Source organism: Pygocentrus nattereri, chromosome 2, assembly GCF_015220715.1.
Source record: "Pygocentrus nattereri isolate fPygNat1 chromosome 2, fPygNat1.pri, whole genome shotgun sequence".
Classification (NCBI taxonomy): Eukaryota; Metazoa; Chordata; class Actinopteri; order Characiformes; family Serrasalmidae; genus Pygocentrus; species Pygocentrus nattereri.
Window position 1 is genome coordinate 19,965,492 of NC_051212.1, and position 23,205 is coordinate 19,988,696.

At 39.1% G+C, this 23,205-nt stretch overlaps 3 protein-coding genes across 6 annotated transcripts; 2 read left to right on the plus strand and 1 right to left on the minus strand.

Moving 5' to 3' along the window:
• The first annotated feature begins 586 nt into the window (after positions 1 to 586).
• Positions 587 to 5,676, plus strand: ponzr6 (plac8 onzin related protein 6). Its single transcript, XM_017710236.1, has 4 exons — positions 587 to 628; positions 3,171 to 3,287; positions 3,649 to 3,809; positions 5,197 to 5,676. Exons 2-4 carry the CDS (start codon positions 3,173 to 3,175, stop codon positions 5,377 to 5,379), a joined length of 459 nt encoding a protein of 152 aa, XP_017565725.1. The 5' UTR covers positions 587 to 628; positions 3,171 to 3,172; the 3' UTR covers positions 5,380 to 5,676.
• Positions 5,677 to 12,776: 7,100 nt separating this feature from the next.
• tifa (TRAF interacting protein with forkhead associated domain) lies at positions 12,777 to 20,095 on the minus strand. Of its 3 annotated transcripts, none has more exons than XM_037547713.1 (2): positions 19,991 to 20,095; positions 12,777 to 14,073 (listed from the first exon to the last, which is right to left on the minus strand). In XM_037547713.1, exon 2 carries the CDS (start codon positions 14,018 to 14,020, stop codon positions 13,454 to 13,456), a length of 567 nt encoding a protein of 188 aa, XP_037403610.1. In that variant the 5' UTR covers positions 14,021 to 14,073; positions 19,991 to 20,095; the 3' UTR covers positions 12,777 to 13,453. The 3 variants fall into 3 exon arrangements, with proteins under 3 accessions (XP_037403610.1, XP_017565723.1, XP_017565724.1); XM_017710234.2 differs by lacking the exon at positions 19,991 to 20,095 and adding an exon at positions 14,646 to 15,024; XM_017710235.2 differs by lacking the exon at positions 19,991 to 20,095 and adding an exon at positions 14,540 to 14,658.
• On the plus strand, positions 19,190 to 22,755 carry rbm4.3 (RNA binding motif protein 4.3). Of its 2 annotated transcripts, none has more exons than XM_017710289.2 (4): positions 19,190 to 19,284; positions 20,456 to 20,892; positions 21,076 to 21,762; positions 22,097 to 22,755. In XM_017710289.2, exons 1-3 carry the CDS (start codon positions 19,241 to 19,243, stop codon positions 21,732 to 21,734), a joined length of 1,140 nt encoding a protein of 379 aa, XP_017565778.1. In that variant the 5' UTR covers positions 19,190 to 19,240; the 3' UTR covers positions 21,735 to 21,762; positions 22,097 to 22,755. The 2 variants fall into 2 exon arrangements, with proteins under 2 accessions (XP_017565778.1, XP_017565779.1); XM_017710290.2 differs by having other exon boundaries at positions 19,284 to 19,414.
• Positions 22,756 to 23,205: the final 450 nt, after the last annotated feature.

Genomic DNA, 23,205 nt, shown 5'->3' on the forward strand with positions numbered 1-23,205 from the left:
ATTTACATGTCATCTTATCATAGACATGATGCTACAGACTGAGAGCTCATCTCAGATCAACACCTGACTCTCTCTTTCTGCTTTCTTATACTCTCCCTCCATCCACACAGTGTCTCTCTCACACGCACTCCCTCTCATTCTCTCGCTTTCTCTCTCGCTCTCTCTCTCTCTCTCTCTCTCTCTCACTCTATCTTTCTCTCCACACACAAATCTCTCACCCTATCTCTTTCTTAGTACCTTACACATTCTCCTTCTCTCCATTGTCTCTCTGCATTCTTATACTCTTCCTCCATCAATATTCTCTCTCTCTTCAGTTCTGATTAACTGTGTGAGAGGCTGTTAAACTGCATTTCTTGGAAGTACGACAATCAGAAAGTAAATAAGCGCTTATTCCATTTTGAGCTCATCCATTCGTAAGAATATTTTTCCACATGTTTTCAATGCCCTTATTGTAGGCAGTTTACCACAACACAGTGTCCTTTGAAAGCCACCCATTTCTGACCCCGCCTTCCTCTACCTGTGCACATCCTGCTGACGTCTTCACCCACCTGCAGCCTGCCAGACTGACCCGCCACTCTGTGTTCACTACAAACACACACACACCTACCTGAAATCCCACTGCTAACAGGTATGTTGTGAGGTCTTTTCTGGTATTTATATACACCAGATATTCCCATGCTTTATGTTGTATATATTTACTGATACTAACTATGTATTAGTTTTTTTGAGGGGGTTAATATACATATAGACATTGGATATCTGTGCTGTATGTCAAAATCTAATATGTTTAGGTGTGTATATTTGTGTTTTTTAAAGTTTTGTAGAGACTGAATAAGATGCATCCTTTAATTATTTAGTTTTGTCAAATGTATACTATAAAGAATTCTATTAGACTGTACACTCTTTGATTGTATAAGGAAGTTAAAGTAAAAAAAAACAGTAATGGATTTGTGAAGTCCTTTTGTAGATATTTTAATTTATGGAACAGTTTTACACTTAATTTTAATGTTAAGATACATTTTAGATGTTAAGAAAAGGTACATGACCATTTAGTGCCAAAATAATGTAAAATAAAAGGGTAACTTCAGGGTGTGTTTCAGACTTATAGTGATCTGTGGCTGTGACAGAACATTTTTCTTTACGTTGTTGGTTACTGAAAACCTGAATTAAGAGTTTTCGGGAGGAGGGCACTTGCTCACAACTTCATTTAGCAGTGTTTTACAAATCCTGATTTTTTCAGTCCCCGACAGTAATTTTGACAATGCTGGCAATTAGTTCATTCTTTACATCTATAATAACGGATGCAACTAAATAATGTTTAAAAAGAACATATAACTCAATGTAAACAGCACACAGACTATAGTACCAAATGGCAAGAGGACCACAGGGAAGAAGGAAACAACATGATTTGAATTTGAGTGCAAATGCATTTCTGGGGCTTAGAACGTAAGGCTAAAGGAGTAAATTTGCAAGGTAAAGCAGGTGGGCCAATGGTATATTGAGCTTTTCAGGGAAAATAAAATCTCTTTATGTCAACATCTCATATTTCACCATGTGAGTTCTGTTTCCCTTAGTGATGAATACAATGTAAGGAGAACTGCTTTCTTCTCCTGATTGTTGTGAACAGGGGCAAAACAGGCCCTACAGGGCTAATGCATTTGTCCTAGAGAGTTGAAAAAACAGAGCTTCATGGCAGACTGTTTTGGGTGGGGATATAATGCAATGAATGAGATCTCACATAAAAACCACACAGGCGGTTTTGTTTTTGTGTGTATCTAGTCAAATTGGCCTTGACTCTGCAAACTGTCCGATTCTTTAACAGTCATACACAGTGTTCACGATTTTCACATGATAAGCAAACTTCTTTCTAGTAGCAAATCTGTATATGAAGCAGAAGGAATATTCTACCATATTAGTTTCATCTAACTGAGATGTGATTAATGAAGTGATAGGAATTTGTGGAAAAAAGGCAAAACAGTAAAAATGGACTTAACAATAACTGAATATGCAAATCATTTAAACTCATTTTATTAAATAAATCAAGTAATTTTAGCAAATCATTTTGAAAGTAATACAAAGACAACATATAATATTCTGGCGTTGTTTTTTTATATATGACTATTTTAGATTTGATGCCAGCAACACATTTCAAAGAATTTGGAACAGCGGCAACAAATACTGGTAAAGTGTAATACTGGAAAAAACACCTGGTGGCGCATCTCACAACTAATTAGGTCAACAAGCAAAAGGGCAGTAACATGATCGTGTATAAAGAGCAGGGAGAGGCTGAATCTTTCAGAAATTAAGATGAGAAGGGGGTCACCACTCTGTGAAGACTGCGCATTCAACAATTCAAGAATAATGTTTCTCAACGTAAAATAGCGAAGAACTTGAGGATGTCATCATCTACCTTACATTATATCATCAAATAATTCAGAGAGGGACAAGCCTGAAAAAACAATATTGGATGACCATTTGATCTTCAGGATGTCAGGCAGCTGCCTTAAAAACAGACATTATTCGTTAGTGGAAATCACTGCATGAGCTTTCAGAAACCAGTCTGTGAACACAATTTGTCACTGCATCCACACATGCTAAAAAGGATGACGTGTGGTAAAGAAATGGCTATATTTGCATTGTCGAAATAGCAACCCCTGGTAACCAGCTGTCACCACCACTGTAAATAAATCTGAGTTTGCAAATCTCTCTACAATGACGTGGTAGTTGGTTAGTGTAGTGGGTAACACCTTTGCCTTCTACACTGAAGACTGGGGTTCAATCCTCGACCAGGGCAAGCACCCTACACTATACCAATAAGGGTCCTTGGGCAAGACTCCTAACACCACCTTGGCCTACCTGTGTAAAATGATCAAATTGTAAGTCGCTCTGGATAAGAGCGTCAGAAAAATGCCGTAAATGTAAATGACCCATTTTATATCAATACACTATGAATGACTTTATTTAACAATTGATTTATGCAGAAATATAGAAAAAAATGGTACAAATTCTTTATAAAACCCACCCACCATGAGCTAAAACTAGCCCGAAATTTGAAGTATCAAATCAGCAGATTGCTGTATACATTTTTGTATAAAAAACAATTTTGTTCTTGCACTTTCATTGCCAGGTCAGTGTGTTTGAAGTCATTGTGTGTCCCATTGTGTGTGCAGTCATGATGGCCATTCCTACAGTTATGATGCAGCCAGTGGCATTCCAGTCTCCAGACAGCCCAAAGAGCGGCAAGTGGAGTAGTGGGATATGTGACTGCTGTGAGGACATGGGCATCTGTGAGTGTCTGTGTGTATTTGTTTGTGCGTCTAATAGGTGTGAATACAAGACATTACACGAGTTTGCATTTTTGCTAATATTATTACCATGTGCTCCTTAAATTAGCTTGTGAGGACGTTTGATTTGGACTATCAGAATATAATGTGTGTATATATATATATATATATATATATATATATTAGAGAGAGAGAGAGAGAATTTGATTTTCGCCAGAAAAATTTGTTCATACCTTATTAAATATTATTATAATCACTGTTTTCGTCAGTCCCATAAGGTACATTTATTTATTTATTTTATTTTTAGTAAGGCCTAATCGTTTTTATTACTTTGTACAAATACTATGCGTTTGTATCAGCACAGGCTGTCTTGGATTTTGGTGCCCCTACTGCTTGATGTGTAACACAAGCGAAAGATTTGGAGAGTGCTTCTGCCTCCCCCTGGTGGAAACATGCTTTGGGGCATTGGTTCCACCTCTCACCTTCGCTATGAGGAGCTCCATGAGAGAGAGATACCGCATTCAGGTACACAGTGCTCTGAGCTGGGAGAATGGATGCGTTGGAACATCAGTTTAGCTGTATTTACATTTATAAAAACCCTAATGGAAACATTACTTTCCAAAGTCTCAATGAATTATTGATTAGTATTGAGGTATACAGTGTCATTAGAATGTATGTTTCTATTGACTTAAACAAAGTGTAAATGATTTCTATGGCAATGTAAACAGTGACATGAGGTGTTTATGTATGAATGTATTTCCCAAACTAAAATTTGAAGTTTTAAAAATGTTCTTAAAACACCTCCCTCAATGCGTAATAAGTTCCATACTGTAGGTACTTGAGGTTGTTGGTCCTTGACAGCAGGGGCTATCTTCTGGCAACACCCCCAATCACCATATATATATGTGTATATATATATATATATATATATATATATATATATATATATGTGTGTGTGTGTATGTGTGTGTGTGTGTGTATGTATGTATGTATATATATGTATGTATATATATATATGGTATTAACTTGTAGTCTGGGAGACATTTTGATCTCAAGACTTAACTAATGTATGCAGTTTCACAGCTGTGATTTTTGTAGATTCTTTATCCACTCAAACCATCTTTCTTACTGTTTGTGGGGTCAGTGTAGACATATGTCCTCTTCCTGGCAGATGCTTAACATCTCCAGTTGTTTTATACTTCTTAGTTATTGCCCTGACAGTGGAAATGGCCATTTTCCTGTGATGTTATTTTCTCTTAAATGTTAAATCTGTTAAACTTAGCAAATAAACAGATATAGTCACTACACTTCAGAATCATCACCATGACGATGATCATGACCATGGACAATCCACACCACACCCACACCTCAAACAGACTCACGCCAATCCTACTGTAACTGTAACTTCTAGCAGATAGATGCGTACCTGCACTTAAAGAGTGACATCTTGCACATCTTCTATCTATATCTTGTATAATCTGGAATATATGCATCTCTTTTATCTAACAAAGATAACTCACAAATTGCATGTACAGAAATGTGTACAGCTGCATGTGTGTTCTTTTTTCTTATTATATATTTTTTGTATGTACAAGGGGGCTATGCACCTATGATTTTCACTCACCTTCACACCTGTGTAAATGTGATATGAAAATTAATGTGATTTGATTTTGTGGATTAAAATGAAAAAATAAATTTTAGAAAATGACTGTATTTACGTTTCCTGTACGGGATGTGTTGACTTATTTTCACTTAGAAAATCACCAAAGCATGCCATTTGACCAGGGATGTTCAGATCTTTATATACTCTGTGTGTGTATGTCCAGACTATCCAGGCTGATTTGACTTTCATAGCTAGATGTTATATTGTAGTTTATATGATTTCTCTCTCCTGCTGTTTTTCTCTTTTAAGGGCACGATGTGTGATGACTGCTGTGTGTCCACCTGCTGTTCACTCTGTGTGTGGTGCCAGATAGCCAGAGAGCTAAAGCATCGTCAGCAGCCCCAAGTGATTGTAAATGCATCGGTGAGCCCTGCTTATCAACCTCCAATGCCTAACGTACCTCAGCAGCCTCAGCACATGGCGGGACACTGAAGAAACTCTCCATGTTTCTAATGCATTACTGAATATTTATAGATTAATCAGATGATCGAGATATATTATATCAAGTTTAAAGAAGCCTATTATCACTAGCTAAAGCACTTACAGAAGCTGCTTCATGTAGCACCTATATATTTTTGTACTAAACTGTACTTCAGTGTCATCTGTAAACTAATTAATACTATACAAAAAAGTCTGTTTTATGCAAATATGAAAACTTATGTTAACAAACATTTTTATTTTTATTTTGTCAAAAACCATTTACATAATGCTACCTGGATCAATGGTACAACAATCTATGTATCATCAGATTTAAATGAATAAATCACATACTTAAGCAATCATGCTGGTATGAATCATTAAATGTTTATATAATTTATAAGGCAACTATTATCTTATGACAATATGAGATATAATTAAGGAACATTTTATATGTCAGAAAATGATGAGAAATCAAAGCACTTGTTGGCTCATAATACATCATCCACAAAAGAAGCTCATGCTCTTCGTACATACATTAAATACTGTGCAAAAGTGAGAGAGCCCCTTGTGCTTTAAAGTAGCCAGTAAGTATGATTTTTTTTACTTATTTTCAGCAGCAGGAAAAATATATATATTTAGCAGAAAAGTGTTGAGTTGCCTTCTCACAGTGGAATGAAGAACAGAAGCACCTGTGGTTTTCTTCAGATCTAAAGCAGGAGTGGAGCTCGATTTTCTCCTCTCTCAAAGATGAAAGCTTTAACTACTGTTTATTTGATGGTGATAGTTTTGATGGTCTACAAGGTTTTTTACAGTTGTCCCATTTTCTCTACACTCACTAAGCACTTTATTAGGAACACTATACTAATAATACTTGGTAGGGCCTCTCTTTGTTCTCAATAAAGCTTCACAAGTTTCCACAACACTTTGGAAAAAATTCAGGTGTGCTTTCATGCTGTAAATCTCCAGTTCTTCCACATCACAAAGGTGTTCTGTTGGATTCAGATCGGGTGACTGGTAAGACCGCTGAAGAACATCGTAGATTGATTTTGCTTTGTGACTTGGTGTGTTATTATGCTGGAAGTATCCATTAGAAGATAATTAAGTAATCTGTGGTCATAATGGGATCAGCAACAATACTCAAATATGCTGTGGCATTCAAGCAATGATTGACTGGTATTAATGGGCCCAAATTGTGCCAAGATAACATTCCCCACATCGTTACACCACCTCCTGCTCCTTCCTCTCGCCACAGATGTACAGAATAGTTAACTGCTTTATTATAGATTTTCTGTCAGCTCAAAGCAGTCTTGGCATTTTCATCAGCAAGGCATTTCAAACTTAGAGCTACATTTCAGTGTTTTTTCTTTACTGCACCATTCTGAGTGAACTCTAGAGGTTGCTGTCTGTAAAAATCCCAGGAGATCAGAGGTACAGAAATATCGAAACCAACCTGTCTGGCACCAACATTAATGCCAAGGTCAAAATCACTGAGATCACATTTTTGTGATCTCAGGAACTCTTGTGTTTTTTTAAATGAAGGGTGGTCTTTGATTTGCATAGAGCTGTATTGTGTCCGCCCTGCAATGGACTGGTGATGTGTCCAGGGTGTATCCTGCCCGATGACTGCTGAGATAGACTCCAGCACCCCCCCGCGACCCTGAGGGAGAAGCGGCTTAGAAAATGTGTGTGTGTGTGTGTGTGTTGTGTCCAACAAGCAGCTTTATGTTGAGAGCTGAGGTGTAGTTACTGTGTGTTGTTTTGGCTTAGTGCTCTTGCAAAGGATCTATAAAGAACTGCACTTAGTAGCTTGAGCCCGCTAAGATCAGCTCGTATCTTTCTGGTGGTGTTCACCAGCTAAGAAGATCCAGTGCTGGCTTGGGCATAACAAACAACACACTGCCACAGGGTCATTCATATTTATATTTTAGACTTTTTGAGCTTTTGTCAATAGTGTCATCAGGAGAGGAAGCATTTTTTCTTCCACTGTTGACTGAGCTTTCTAATGACCTGCAATGATATATGCAGCCTGTGAGGCCTAAAGACTAAATTTTGGAGGATGTGTGTGAGTGTTAGGAGCAGTGTAGTAACAATATGTCAGTGTAGATCCCATAATGTCATCTAGGCCTAATAATTTCTGGTAATCAAACTATGGATGCCTGTAATTTTGACAGAGATTTGAACTTTATGGCCTGAATTGAAGGCCTGGCTGTAATAGTCACTGTTTACCAATGCAATATATAATTATAAGCATCTTGTACATACAGCCATTGTCTATTTTGTCAGGTCCAATTCCCATATAGGAACTATTATTTAAAAATGAATAAACCATTAGTTTACATTTTTGTGTGTAGTTTATAATATTTCAATCTATATTGTATGCAATGTATACGTTAACAGCTATTTATATGGAAAGTGATTCCAAATGTTCCATATGATTCCTTACCCTATCTACCCTATTTATAACTGCCACATTGTCTGGATAGAGTCCGTTTTGTACCTGCCCCATTTTACATTGGCTCACTCCAGCTCCACTTGCCTTCCCCTTCAGGAGAGTCACCACATGGGCAGTGTATTGGCTCTCCAGCTTAAGCTCTGCTCACTATGAACCATGCACACCTGCAGCTCATTCCATGTACATTAACTAGCATACATACACCCCATAGTTTGGACTGGTTTCTTGCACTGTTTAAAGCTGAATTCTGAGCTGTGCTTTTCTTGTTTTCTTGTTCTTTGACCCTTGGCTTGTTTCCTGATTTTTGAGCTTATGGATTTGCCTTGCATGACATTGACAGTAATACGAGTTAGTTAAGAACACCATGTGTACCCTTAAAGGCAAGTAAATTTGCAACAAATTTGCTAATAATAATATGTAAATAATCACTTTAGTGTGAAGACATCAAAATCATACATGGGATATGGTGTTCTTATTAGACCTTGGACTTCCATGGAGTTCCATTTCTTGAGAAGGATGTTTAAGGAGAGTATAGTATACTTTAGTATAAGCCTCTTGTGCCAATAGAATGCTATTTGCTTATTATTTAATTAATGATCTAATTTTGTAAATACTGACACTGTTTACAAGCTGACGGGAGGAGGGGGGTTAATCAGACTTCCAAATAACAATGGTCCACGCAGCTCTATGTCCTTTTCTTAGCCATTTTTCCAGTTTTTATGAATGCATATATTTACAATGAAACAATTTTTTTTTATTTAAAAACTGCACAAAACACAGCTGCAGTCAGCCAGCTAGACAACAGGCTATATCACAAAGACCCTGACATTCAGGGCATCTGACTCACCCCTCCAGGTCCCATAAGCAGACTTCCCATTTGGGCTCTTTGTACCTCTTTTAAAAAGCCAAGCCCTGCCCCCCAGAGCATAACCAAATTATCCATTATCAAAAGAAAAACAAACATGAACCCAAAAACTCATAAACCCACAAAGAATGTACTCAATTAAATGCTTAAAAATGATTTCAAAAATTGTTACATACAATTTTACATTGTTACATCTTACATACAAGAATGTAAGTTCCCCAACTTATGAGATGACATTTGAATGAAATAAATTCCTAGTTAACTACTACGCCATGTCTCTACGTTTTCTTAATCAATATATGACTTTACTCCAGATTCATCTTAACAGCCATGTGACCCACACTTTAACACCCCCTCACCCTCATTCTAAGTCAAAACTATATACTGCAGATATGAGATCATGTATGTCCCAAAGAACATTCTAAGATGTTTGCCAGCAAATTTCTATTCTTTGCCACTCCACATTCACAGCATAATGGGGCATGGAGATCCATGACGGACACAATTAATAAATACTTAAATGAAAAGAGTTGTAAAAATAATCATTGTTTATTGTTTAATTGTCATTATAATATGTCTAGGAGCACTGAGCGTGATGATCATGTCTGAATGTGCTGGATTTCGAAGAACTGTAGCACTGACCCATGTGAAGCACCTTTCAATGCTTCAGAGCGTCAAGAGCAGCAATACAAGAAGAGATGAGAAAAAGAACCCACAGGCAAAAATACCTCAGTGTTTAAAGCAGCTCTTCTGGCTTGATGAGCTACATAGATTAAACTGTCGTCCCTGATCTGTATATGTGGGGTTTTTTTCTTCATTTTAATATGATAGTCACAGTGATTCTGAAGCTTTTAAACAGCCCTGGCCTAGAAACTATTCAAATCTGGAGGTTAATCAAATGTACTACACACATTAAAAACCTACTGATATGCAAATTGAGTCATCCATGTATGTATGACAGGGGAGGAGACTGGAACATTGTATGATACACTCATATCCATGAACGAGATGTTTAAATATGAAGTTAATAAAGCCCAGGACCCACAATTTCACCAGATCATCCTATGAACTGCAATCCTGACCAAGATGATAAACGTTTTATGTTTTTAATGTAGTTTTTTCTGAGGTATTCAATCTGTAAATTTGTCTTTTGTTTTGATTTTTACTTTTCAGAAGGCGTTAATAGTTTTAGTTCATTTTACTGTATTTTATCAGTTTTGAAATCAGACTTGTAAGCATTTACATGCACAATCTGGCATCTTCCTGCATTTTTATGCACCCAACCATGGTTTTCTCATAAAGGTCTAAGAAGTATCACAAATTGTTTGACCTAAAAAATAAAAACAAAAATATTTTGTATTTTTTCATTCAGATACAGTTAGATTCAGTGGCAATAATCATGCTCATTTAGTTTATGTTCTGAAGCAGATGTTTAATGTATATAGTTTTTAGTTTTAGTTTCAGTTTACAGTAATAGCCTTCATTCTCAGAGTTCTGGGAAGCAAGCTGTTGTTATTAGGATCATTATCTCTTGGGTTTTTCCGTTCAGAGAGTACAGTACAAATTCAGTATAGCCGAATTGTAGCATGTGACCATGAGGCAGGCTCTCTCAGTCTCTGCTTTGAGCCTGGATCAGTGTGAGAACAAAAGAAGCTCATGTGAGAGAACCATTATTCTGAAGTAGTCATCATTATGTTACCGTGACTGTACAAGCTCACAAAGGCAAGACAGGGAGGGCTGCTCCAGAATGTTCTATATTTCTATATGTAATCACTGTTTGGACCCTCACCTAATGCAGCTAAGCATGTGATTTTACAGCAGTAAACCTACCAGACAGGTTTTCCCTGTATTCTTCTAAGCCAGATCAACTCTTTCTTTAAAAACATAATCGCTTCCTAAAAGGAAAAATAAAAAACTTCAAAATGGTAACTTTACAAGAGAAGGCAAAAACGCTCTTCATTTTTAATGTAAGTCTGTGTCATGACATTTTTTTCTAAGTATTTTTGGACCAATCCTATTGGTTCATTCAACAGGAAATTTTTGACAGGATGTAAAGTTGTGGTTCAATGATGCAGTAAAACAGAAATTGGAAAAAGTGGAGATAAATCATTTTCTTTGGACAGCTTTGATGGTCACTCTGAATATTTAGCAATTCAGAAATCCAGAATTAGTAATACTGTTAACATTTTCACACTTATTAAAAAGTGGTTGCAAACCCTTTATATACATAAAACTAATCTTATGTTCAATTCTATTTAATGGGAGTTAGTAAGACAAAATAAATAAAATAAATAATGAAACAATACTTATGAAGCAAAGAATGATAAGCTGATCAAAATGAGAGGGGGGTATAAAAGATGCACATAAAAGTTCTAGAAATTGTCGAACATTGGCTACGAAAGGAGGACAGACATTATAATCAAAATGTTAAAGAGTATTTGAGACATAATTTGTATTTGTGCCTACAGAAACAAGCTGCAGGGCTAATACTGCTGCTTTGCTCACATGCCCACCTTTTGAGCTGACAGGGGACGTTTGAAGACTTAGGATTTGTATAACAAAATTGGACTTTGAGTTAAGAAAGTAAGATTTTACATCTGGATTATAGCTTGGTTAGCACTCATTAGGTTTAATGTTGCAACTGATATAGTCTAAATCAGCACATTCTCTAGTTTAATCTGAGGTGTAAAATGTACAAATGTAAAAGTCCTGACCAGGATGAGGCAAATTTTAACTGAATAGGCCCACTGACATTTCTTACGTAAACTGTAACTTTTAAAAAAAATTATATAAAAGTTTGTAAGGTATAGCATGAATAATGTAGAGGCTGAGACAAAAAGTGTTACAGCCCTCCCCAGTCTCCCCATGAGCCCAGTCAACCTACAGCAGGTTAGTTATGAGTTTCAGTCTGGACTACTTTTTGAATGAGGCATGCTACAGGACAGCCAGTCAGAACAGAGATCATTTGTATTTATCAGTCTTAAATGCACGGGAACAAAGCCAGCATTTTCAATTAGGGATGGAGGATGGAAAATGGTCATGTGTGAAGTAATAATGACTATTTATGTTGTAAGGAGACCTCAGTGAAAAGAATTTAACAAGAAAAAATGCAAGCCCCTTAATTCACTACTAGACTGGCTCTTCTCCAGTTCTCCCTCTCTGTAGTTGCATAGCTCAGGGTCTAGCTCCTCAGCCAGAACCAGCCTTTAATCAGCAGAACAGCACCATTCCATTAGATGGGCAGTGCCCCGTTTATCTGCCAGACATATAGTCCGACTTGTCTGGAATTTGCCACTACTATGTGAATGAATGAATGCTGTACAGCTGCTTGCTGAGGGATAATGAGGCTGGGAAAGCCCCAAACTTGCCGCTGAGACCATATTGGGCAGTGCAGCTGGGAGTCATTTCTGCTTCTGTACTGTGGTCAGGGTCCTATGGCTGGTTAAGATTGTACAGTAGGAGCCTGGAGGTCTCAGATATGAAGTTTACCTCACACACCTCAGAGGCAGTGGCCCGTTTATCTGCCATGCATATAGTCTGAATTGTCTGGAATTTGCCGCTACCATGAGAATGAATGGCTGCTGTACAGCTACTTGCTGAGGGATAATGAGGCTGGGAAAGCCCCAGGCTTGCCGCTGAGGCCATATTGGGCAGTGCAGCTGGGAGTCATTTCTGCTTCTGTGCTGTGGTCAGGGTCCTATGGCTGGTTAAGATTGTACAGTAGGAGCCTGGAGGTCTCAGATATGAAGTTTACCTCACACACTATGACTCCATTATTACCATATAATCATATCAGTGCAGAGGCAAAAGTAAAGAACATTTTCCTGAGGGCACCTGAATGCATGAAATAGCTGAGAAGGGAGAAAAACAAAGAACAGTGTTGATCATTGCGCAACAAACACACAATGTTTTGACTGGGGTATTGGCACGAAAGTCTCTTATCACTTATAGGATTCTTTCAATGTTTTGGCTGTAGGTCAGAGCTCCTTATGCAAACATGCTCCTGTCACTTGGTTTATGTAAACCTACAGTTCATAGACATATCAACTAATGAAACAGGTGGTTCTATATTTTGACAAAAGAAAATCCAACAGCTTTACAAATTTTAGTTTATTAAAGTTAATACAGAGTGTCAGGCTTCATTAGCTATTTCTCACATTTCAGGGTAGTCCTGTCTATACTTCATACGTGTAACACATGAACGCTCACTCAATAAATGCATGGTACTTTATCATAATGTTATACAGAAGATCTCAGGATCACAATATTGCTATGAATACTAGTGTAAATACTTTAAGATAAGCATACTTGTACATGGAGAGGGGGTAAACCTCCGGCTCAGTGTTTAGAAAAATACAATTAGCTAGTAGTTCCAGTCAAAATGCTACTCAATGTTTTGTTCAGTCCATTAATTACATAGAGCTTTAAAGAGTGATTATCAGATTCACTGCGCAGTAGGAAAATGAAACATTGTTTTCGGGATATAAACCTTCACATATATTTTAAGTGATCCACAGAAGAAAAAAAGACATGGAATTTTAAGTAACAGTCAAAAAAGTGAATCAGAAATCAAACTATTAACAAGAACAGTCAAAGTCTCAAAGTGGAAACCCGCTTGTTTTCTCACTCTGTGAAATGAAAAAACTGTCATTTTTGCTGATTCAACAGCAGCCTTTCCTTTTCAGACACTAATAATAACCACAAAAGCACAGCTTGGTGAACTCATGTTTGGATCAGCGTAAACAGCTGGATTCTTTCCCAACAGCTACTCAAACAGTCTCGTCAAACTCAAGTGGCTCTTGACTAACAGGTCCTCCATTCTGATAGCTTCTCATACCTGTATCCATCACCGCTGACCTGAAGCTTACATCCATGCCCATTTCTCGTGAAGGGGGGATGTTCTGCTTCTCAAACAGAACCTCAAAACTGTCCTGTGATTCGCCAGGTTCCCTCAAAATCAGCATCTCGTACCTGCCAAATCGGAGCAGCGCCTTATCCTCAAGATCGACTCGCTCAAGGTGTCCCATTTCACAGCCGTTGACCACAACCTTGCCTTTCTGACTAATGTTCTGGACAGTGAAGCGCAGGTCTGCACTACCAGATTTGCGATACGCCTGGAAAGAAATCTGCTTTCTGGAGACACGAGCATCGTTCAGGACAAAAGTGCAGGTCTGTCCGTCTCGCCCCAGCCTGACTGATTCTTCAGCACTCATCTTGTGAAGGCGATTCATTGGCAACAGGTTGTAGAGAGGCTGGCTGGCTTGCTCAGGATGATAGAGATAAATGTGGAGACATGTGAGGGTCTCCTCTGTCGTCATTGTTTGACACACATTCATAGTGGCTGCGTTTAGGACTCTTGCTTGAGTCAACTTTTCTTACAGACTGTTACCTACAAAACAGAAACAAAAGTGCTTTAGGATCGTACATGAACATCCCACAAGCCACATCACACTGCCATTGTTTAACACCATTTCGGTCCTTGCCTACAAAAGAGAAACCCGAGAACATTTGCTTGTAACTACACCATGAACTATGCTGTCATTGGCTAAGACTCAAGCTCATTAACAGAAGCCTGAGAAAGTGTCGTACCTTACATTCATTTGCAACCACCTGGCACATGTGAATGGTGGAAACTCAAAGCACCGTTTAATTCCGAGTACAACACAAGTTTTACAGACGTTTTACGTTACGAGAGTGTTGGAGGAAAATTATGCAGAGAGGAAAACGGTACAGACGCTTTACACAGCAGCCCCGACACCCTGAGTTAACCTCTACACACAGTACAGTCTTCTTCTCTGGTCGGAGTCATCTGTTTACTACCGCAGCTACAGATGAAAAGCATTTCGTATACAAACCGTTTCCAACACTGCACCGCTCGCTGTTTACGGCAGACCGGCGTTTTCTGCTAACGCTGTTTTAGCTTAACACGCTAACCTCCATCCCTCACACTGCACAGCCTACCTTTACAGTTTAGCACCTCTCTGCTAGCCGCTGTGCTCCGCTCTGCTCCTCTTCAGTCTATCGGGCTTGTGGTGTTTACGCTCGGAGAGCGACCTGAGAGGTTTCATCACCACATGCAGGAAGCAGGGCTGAGAAATCCGACTCTCCGCCCGGAAAGTCCGGTGTTGCGCAATAGCTCGGGAAATTTCGATAAACATGATGAAACGCGGTTCAGGAGTGTGAAATATATCCAGCACCTCGATACATTAGGACACGACGACAGAGCTGTATTATTACAGCCGCCTTACACCGATCAAAACAAGGACCCCCGGTCTCCCCGGTGGCCCCCGGTCTCCAGCACCAATACACTGGGTTTGTGGCCGCGACCTACAGGCCTCCCTTATCAGCGACTTCTGTCTGCTAGTTAATCTACACTGAAAGACGTTCAATGAGGAAACGGTCTTACAAAGGATGGGTTTACTATCCTTTGTAAGGACCAAAACTCGGGGTGAAAGTCCTTATAGGAAAGTCTGTTCACTCTGCGGCCATCTATTTATTCACAAAACAGTTCGAGGAGAGAAAAGTGATCCTCTTAAATGTGCCTCTTTTCTTAGCTACCCACTGATTACTGACATTAGATGAGTTCTGTTTCTTCAAATGACTTCATATGACTTTCCTTCACTTCTGTCCTAACTCTTACGCTTGGAAAAAAAAGTTCTTAAAGTTCTTATCTTCTTACCCTGATGATCGTCTCACCAGGATAGAGCTCTTAAATGGTAGCTTCTAACCAGTCTTACTATGTAGTGTATTACTATAAGGCCTACTACTCCTTGGTCTGCTACTACTGCTACTATTACTAGGCCTTCTACTTTTGCTGCTGCTACTAATTTAAATATTCTGCTGTCATTTGAGTATCATTTGTTTTTATGTAGTTTTACATAGATGCCCATATACTACACACAGTCATTTTCAAAAGTTTGAGATAACTTTTTAAATATATTTTTTAAGAGGTTTCAGATACATGAATAAAATAATTCTATTATGATGCTACGACTCTATAACATCATGGATTTTAGTGTGTAAATTCAAGCAAATAGTTTAAACTATTTATCTCAGCAATGTGTGTGTTTTTGCCAAGAACACCTCTATATAAAAACACATTAAAGTAAATACAGTAAAATGTAATAAGAATTTCTTGTTTTGCCCCAGATCTCTCTTCAGTGAACCCAGCCATCACCACATGGATTTGTTCAATTCCATCACCAGCACGACTGATTTTAATGAGTGATGGATTAGTTACACCAGGAAATAAATGGTAACTACAAATAAATCTGCTTTGAGTAGAGGTTTGGAAATAGTTGACATACATCACACCACTACTTTTTGCATTAGTATTATTTATAATGTATATTTATAATGGCAAGAGAAATAGGCAGTTTTTTCCGTTTGAATTTGCAAGAGAGCAAATACAGAAGGCCACGACAGCAAACATTCATCTGAGGCATGTAAATCCAACATTTGCTAAATACACATATATATATACACACACACACAAAATGGTCACATGAACTAAAGAAGGTGACTGTAATAGTATTTTTGTAATACATTTAATATTTATTTCAGCGTGCAAAAATACCAGTTTCCAATTGAAAAAAAAACAATGCTTAGCCCAATTTGTTTTAAAAATGTTACACAGATTGTGAGTACCCAATACTTTAAATTCACTTTCTTCAAATATGACTAGATCAACGGCTGCCAAACAGGGTCTTGCTGAAAGAAACAGAGCAAAATAGATAAATAATGAATTACCCTCTACTTCAGAGAGGAGACAGTAGCTTTAAAGGAAGATTACTTTTGTCTTACCAGCAGTTAAAATAGATTCTTCCCTATTTAGGCTTAAAGGGGAATTCCGCCTTTTCAAATTTCTGTAGAATTAACTCAATAAGATATTAGCAAAATCATTCAGAGTGGTTTGACGTGAAATGCTTTGTTCTAGAAAAATGTACAGTCAGAATTGTTCATGGAGGTGGTGAAAAGAATCAGATGTCCAAAGCTTCCAACGCCTTTAGGAGTGGCCTAACAGGATGTCTGAGATGTTCTTTTTATAAAGTTTTGTTTTGTGACAAGATTTTGGCCTACAGATATGTGTGTGTGTGTGTGTGTGTGTATTGTTGACATTGTGAGCCTTGGTTCCTTTTACACTCCTATTGTAAAGAAATCCACATTACGTTTTTCTACAATGAACCATTTCACACCATCCACTCTAAATGTCTTTATTATTAATTATGTATAAGTTTTGAAATGTCAGTGGAATTTGCACTTAGATTGATAAGACATCATAGCACATGATGATTTACACAGCTTGCTAAATCTTTTAAAGAAATGCCCAAAATATTTGTTTTAGAGGATTTTTTTCAGACTCCTAACTTTTATAGCAGATAATCAAAAACATTAGGAATCTGCATATGATCACGGAAGAAGAATCATCTGTCATCTGCCAACTGATCTGCAGTTGAAATGGATAGTCTAACTGGTTTAACAGTACAAGAGATGTACATTCAGAAGCTCTGGTGCTATCAGGAATAAACACCAAGACATAGGGACCTATTTCATTCCTCCTAAACCAAAGTTATCCATAGCCTCATACATAAAACTGTGTCCAAAGTTTAATGAAAAAGCAAATTGACCTCATCTTGATAATGACTCTGAGTACCCCAATATATCTCAGACAAGATATTGTTGAAGATGTTCCATAATCCCTGGCAGAGAAATACACACACACACATTTTCTCCCTCAGGGTCACGAGTGGGAGAGGAATAATTTCATTCAAATAAGTTTTGAGCCTATTTACTCACAAATACAAACTTTTTATAGTCAGAGTTAAGTGCAGTATCCACACAGAGGTTGTGTTCTGGATTTTTGATCAAGAGACATAATATCTCGCTTTCAAGAATCTGTTAATCCACGTCTTTCAGCACATTTCATTAATTAATTAAAAAAAGGTTCATAATGATAGACCACTAAGGTTTATCAGGAGGAATGAGTTCTTTCCATCTCCTATTAATAAGTAGAGTATTTTGGTTTTTTAGTCTATTTGTCTTCTGCTTATTTGTTTTTCTTTTTGTTTTTCAGGCAGTTTTTGTTGTTTTCTGGATTTTTTTGTTCATTTCTGGCATAAAAGAATGAGGTACAGTAAAAAAAAAAAGACAAACAGTATAAGGTACTATGATGGTTTGAGTGATTGGATCACTGTGCGTTTCTGAGAGATACTGAACCCCATTCACACTTGTACTGCAAAGTGCTGTCCATTTATGATTGGATCACCCAGGACGCATGTTAATGACAGGTAAAAATGGAGCCATTGAGATCTGACCACTCAAACTACATTCGGAGGTGGAAAGGGACCTGTTTGGCCAGATAACATCTGCAGTGTGAACATGACAGTGTCCTGATACGTCCCTGTCAGTAATCTCACAGCAGAGATGAAAACAGCTGTTTTGCATATTCACTCACAGTTTGTGAGGCAATTTGGCAGTTGTAAAGCAGTCGATGCAATCTAAGCGTATGTAACAGCCCTTTCCTGTACATGAACGACAGGTGGGACTTTTAGCTGGCAGCAAATGCCGTGAGAGGGCAGGGCTGTGAATGTGCATGACACCCTTTCTCCAGTTACAAAATCTGATTGCAAGTGGTCACTGAAGACACATTTGAGACACATGGAAATATCATGTGTAAATGGCAATACTACACCATTGATACTTGCAATTATGACATTTCCCTTTGATCCTTTGATTACTGATTCTTACAAAGAAACCAAATGTTTTTAAACAATATTGTTTAGTATCTTTAAATTCAATTTTGTGTAAATGTTTGTATATGTGTCCTGCCTTCCGCCCGATGACCACTGGGATAGGCTTCAGCACTCCCCGCGACCCTGAGGGAGAAGCAGCTTAGAAAATGTGTGTGTGTGTGTGTGTGTGTCCTGCCTTCCGCCCGATGACCGCTGGGATAGGCTCCAGCACTCTTCACAACCCAGAAGGAGAAGCGGCTTAGAAGGTGTGTGTGTGTGTGTGTGTGTATGTTGCAGAAAAAGTGTAAAAAGAAGATTGTACGAAATAAACATAGTAAGTATATTTTTCTTTCTGCCCCCTTTTTCCAGTCATCACACAGACACAATCAGCATCAAGTTAGCAAAGTTAGTTTAACTTATTTTAAATAAATATTAAAATAATTGACCATTTGCTATTGTGTGGAACAGGATTTCGACACTTTCAAAAAATGCAAAACGTGCAAAAACATATTAATATTTACATTTACCACTTTTTAATGTTGAAATCATAACGTTTTCCCCTTTTTTATGTGCACAGGGAGACTTTTAACATACCGGTTTTGGTGCTGGTATCGGGATAGCCTTCCTATGAATTGGTATCGGTCAGAAAGTAAGTGGTATCGTCCATTTTTAAAACATGGTCAATACCAAATATGACTGGCTCTTTTTCCTATCAGTCAAGTGAAAAAAAGACGTGTTCAACCAATCATAATACGCCCGTCCTTGCAGCATACGCACACTGATTGGTTAAACCTATAAGTGGGCGGGACCAGAACGATCAGGTTTATGAGTGGCGACACCCGTTTCTCCAGCGCGGGCAGAAGGAAGTGGTGAGTGTCTCTGAAGTGCTTTGACCTTCTAGCTGTTGGCGTTAGTTTGATAAGATCCTAATTTTACCGGTGGATTCAAACGAATTTGTTCGTTTTCAGGACGGTTGTGTACGTCACTGGAAATAATCTGGTAACTGCGTCGGCTAATCTTGTTAACTTTGCATAGGCTAGCTTGTTAGATTAGCTAGCTGGCCGTTAGCGTTAGCTTATTCTCAGCCGCTGCTAAAAATAAAAAAACGCATTTAATTACGTTACTTCAGTCTTGGAGATGCGATTTTCTTTGCGTACTATGGATTTATGTGGCCTGGAACAGACTCCCAAAAGTAAAAAAAATCAGAAATCCCTGGCTTCCTGACTCTGAAGCACATTCGCCATCTTCTTGTTAGAAATTTCCCGGTCCACCTTAAATAGCGCAGCATTTATTATAACGCTTCAGGCTCTAGAACGCAGCTAACTGTTGCAGCGTTTAAGGTGGAACGTGAAAATTCGAACAACAAGCTGGCGAGTAGGAAACTGACTTGGCCCCGTTGACCCTCTGCGGCCTGTAGTTCAGTTCCACGCCGCCTCGCCATTCATTTCTGAGCTAGCGGTCAGCTGTGCTGAGCGAGGCCGTGGTGTTCGTCTGCACGGCGCTCGCGAAGTCTGTCCGAGATTTGATGAACATTTGCGCTGATCATTTTGGCTTGGCGTTGTTTTTCTTGCTTACCGATTCATCAAAGCCGCTTCGGCGCTCCCCGCGAAGTCGCGCACTCGTGCGTTCGCCGCCTAGCGTTAGCATGGTAGCTAGCTAAAGAACGCTTAGCTCACTGCGTTCACAGTAACTGGTAATTCATACTTTTATCTAGAACGGTTCTAACCCTCAGCAGATGTCTTGCTCTTTTTCATCTTGCGTAAAACTAGCGCGATGTGCGCTGTTTATCGTGTGACGCCCTTGTGTTGGTGCTCAGATGGTTAGATAAGTGCCGCCTAAGCAGGAAGTGCGACTAGTGGGCTCCCACAAATAGTTTCGATTTCATACTAACCTCTTTTATTTATTTATTTTTTATACCCGTTTTACGTCCACACTCATTTTCCACGTATGCATTGATTTTTAAGCACACAAGCAGTATTTTATTTCTTACCGTTTTGATGGTTTCCCTTTTATTAACCGACCGGTTACGTTTTTGTTTAGTGTCTTTCAGACTTGGTTTCTGTTGACAATGGTGAAGATCTTCGTTGGGAACCTGCCGGCACAGGCGCAATCTGATGAGCTCCAGGCACTGTTCTCTCAATATGGAACAGTCACAGAGTGTGCCATCATCAAAAACTTTGCGTTTGTCCATATGGATGATCGCAAGAGTGCTACAAAGGCTATTCGCAACCTTCATTTGTACAAGCTGCATGGCACACCCATTAATGTTGAGGCGAGTCGAGGCAAGAACCAGGGCCCGGTCAAGCTGCATGTGGCCAATGTAGAGAAAGGTGCGGAGGAAGAGCTCAGGGCCTTGTTTGAAGAATATGGTACAGTGACAGAGTGTGCCATAATAAAAAACTTTGCATTTATACACATGAGTAACTCAGATGAGGCCATGGATGCAATAAAGGGCTTGGACAACTCTGACTTTCAAGGTAGGAAGTTCTTCGCTCTAATTTGAACTTTGTTAACTGCTAAAAATCATTTAAATATAAATGTATATATTTTATTAAAGTATACATTTTGTACAGCTCAGTTTGAGTCAGTTTGCTCGTGTGATGCACTTAACTGTTGTTGTGAATGCTGTTTTTTTTTATTTGTGATGCTTTCATTTATAGGCAAAAGGATTCACGTTCAAATCTCAAAGAGCCGACCACGAGGAGAGGATGACGGTTATGGCCCCCCAGAGAGTGGAGGCTATTGGCCACCCCATTTCCCTGGCGAGAGACCTGAACCAGGTCCCCCTGGATATCCTAGAGGCCGCTTTGGTCACCCTCCTGGGTCCCATGGTTACCCCCCTGCCCCTCCACCACCACCACCTCCCCCTCCACCTAGGCGCCCCCCCTATCCAGAACGTGGCTATCCTTCATACGATCGCGAGCGTGATGGTAACGGGGTGGTGGATTATTATGAGAAATATCGTGCTCGGCCTTACGGAGTTCCCTCTTATGAGGATCGCCGGATGGGCTCTGTTCCCCCACCTCCCCCGCCCCCTTCATCTGGCATCATGAGAGAGCGCCTGGCCGCTTCTAGTCTTGACCCTTATGAGCGTCGCCCTCTCCCTCCCCCGCCGTCTTCATATTATGCCAGAGATCGTAGTCCCATCACAAGGGCTCCACCAGCCCCTGCAGCACCCACGGGAAATGGCTATTCATATGAGCGCTCCCGTCTCTCCCCTCTTTCCATGTCCCGGACCCCAATGTACAACACAGCTCGTTCCAGGGACCCCTACTCTGACAGGGTGCCTCCACCGCCACCTGCACGCTTTTCATACTAAAGTGAATGTCTGCACTTGCGTACCCAAGGTGAGGATAGGCTCTCGGTGCAAGAGCTTTCTAAATGGCAGTATGCAGTTTAAAGGCGTTTTCCTAAAGAAAGACAGTCTTCTATTGCACTCGCGCTGCGCCTTGTCCACTAGAGCGTAAAGAGAAGGGAATGCGTAATTTGCAATAGTAACAATTGACGTGGCAGTAAAAACTGCTAATATGCAGTGAACATGTAGCTAAGATGTATAGAGGCGACCTAAATTTGCGTAAATTTAATTATAAGGTGTATAATGAAGACACAGTGGACTTTTACGTGCAGTTTACGAAATGGCTCTGCTGGGCTTTTGACTTATGTGGTTTGCTCTCTTTTCAGGTGTAAATTATTCGACAAGATCGTCGTTGTCGTCTCCAGGTGCACACGACGCGATACACCCCTCGTCTGACGGAACGCGTTTCGTTTGCCTGCGCCTCACATATTGGAAGAGTTCTATTGCGGACTTCACGCTTTAAACTTAAACGCTTTTACTCGACTTAATTTCGTCCTCTTGCTTAAACTGTAACCTTTTGCCTAATTTCTGTTCTGCTTGTTTTTACTATGTAGACTTCAGCAGGTGATTGAACACAAAGCAGACAGGCTAAAAGTTTTAGATTCTGTTAAAACTATTACTATAATTATAGTTGTTACTGGTTCCCAGTGTGGCGGTTCTAATGTCAGCAATCAGAACTTATGTACGTTGTGTGGTATTTCTGTAAAATCAAAACATTTTGTTTAATTTGAAGCCCATCTTTTGTAACTTAGATCTGTCATAGGTTTCCGGACATGTTCTTTTGAACATGTGCCACATCTGTCTTAGAGTAGACTAATGGGTACACACGTGCGCCTTGCGATTAAAACATTGAGAGCAGCAATAAAAGCGGCAAATGGTATGAGTTTAAGTTTTTCTTTTAGATTGAAATTCAGTGACAGAGATTGGCAATCCTTTAAATACAATGTTTTCTTTTTTTGTTTTTAATAAAAAATCTGACACATGCGTCGATTTGTTTATTTATTCATTTATTTTAACAGTTAACGAAAGTGTAAATTAGATAATGAAGCCAAACTCGTCACGCAGACGTTGATGAAATGGAAAGAAAATAACACGATGCATAATCAACCTGTATCTTGGGAGTACAACGTGATGGAGCAGTAATATCATAATCTCTGCGACGACTTATTAAAAAGCGATATTGTCCGATGTGCCTAATGACAAACCTTTCCCCCTTCTAAATCCAAGCCACACACTTCTGCGTGCCTCAACAACCATCTGAGTTCTAACTTCCCCTTTTGGTCTTCGGTCTCCAGTTAGCGTGAACTGTCTTGGGTTTTAACTCAACAAATGACCTTTTGTCCTTTTTTTTTGTTTTGTTTTGTTTTTGAGTCTCAATCAGCCCTTCACTTACTTGTGAGGGTTGAGAACCTTGGATCACAATCTCAGGTAAGTC

Coding starts and splice junctions, on each gene's coding strand:
- ponzr6 (XM_017710236.1), top strand. CDS start 3,173: ATGATGGCCATTCCTACAGTTATGATGCAGCCAGTGGCATTCCAGTCT. Junction 3,288..3,648: donor CTGTGAGGACATGGGCATCT/GTGAGTGTCTGT, acceptor GTATCAGCACAG/GCTGTCTTGGATTTTGGTGC. Junction 3,810..5,196: donor GAGAGAGATACCGCATTCAG/GTACACAGTGCT, acceptor TTCTCTTTTAAG/GGCACGATGTGTGATGACTG.
- tifa (XM_037547713.1), bottom strand. CDS start 14,020: ATGAATGTGTGTCAAACAATGACGACAGAGGAGACCCTCACATGTCTC.
- rbm4.3 (XM_017710289.2), top strand. CDS start 19,241: ATGAGTGGCGACACCCGTTTCTCCAGCGCGGGCAGAAGGAAGTG. Junction 19,285..20,455: donor AGCGCGGGCAGAAGGAAGTG/GTGAGTGTCTCT, acceptor GTTTTTGTTTAG/TGTCTTTCAGACTTGGTTTC. Junction 20,893..21,075: donor GGACAACTCTGACTTTCAAG/GTAGGAAGTTCT, acceptor TTTCATTTATAG/GCAAAAGGATTCACGTTCAA.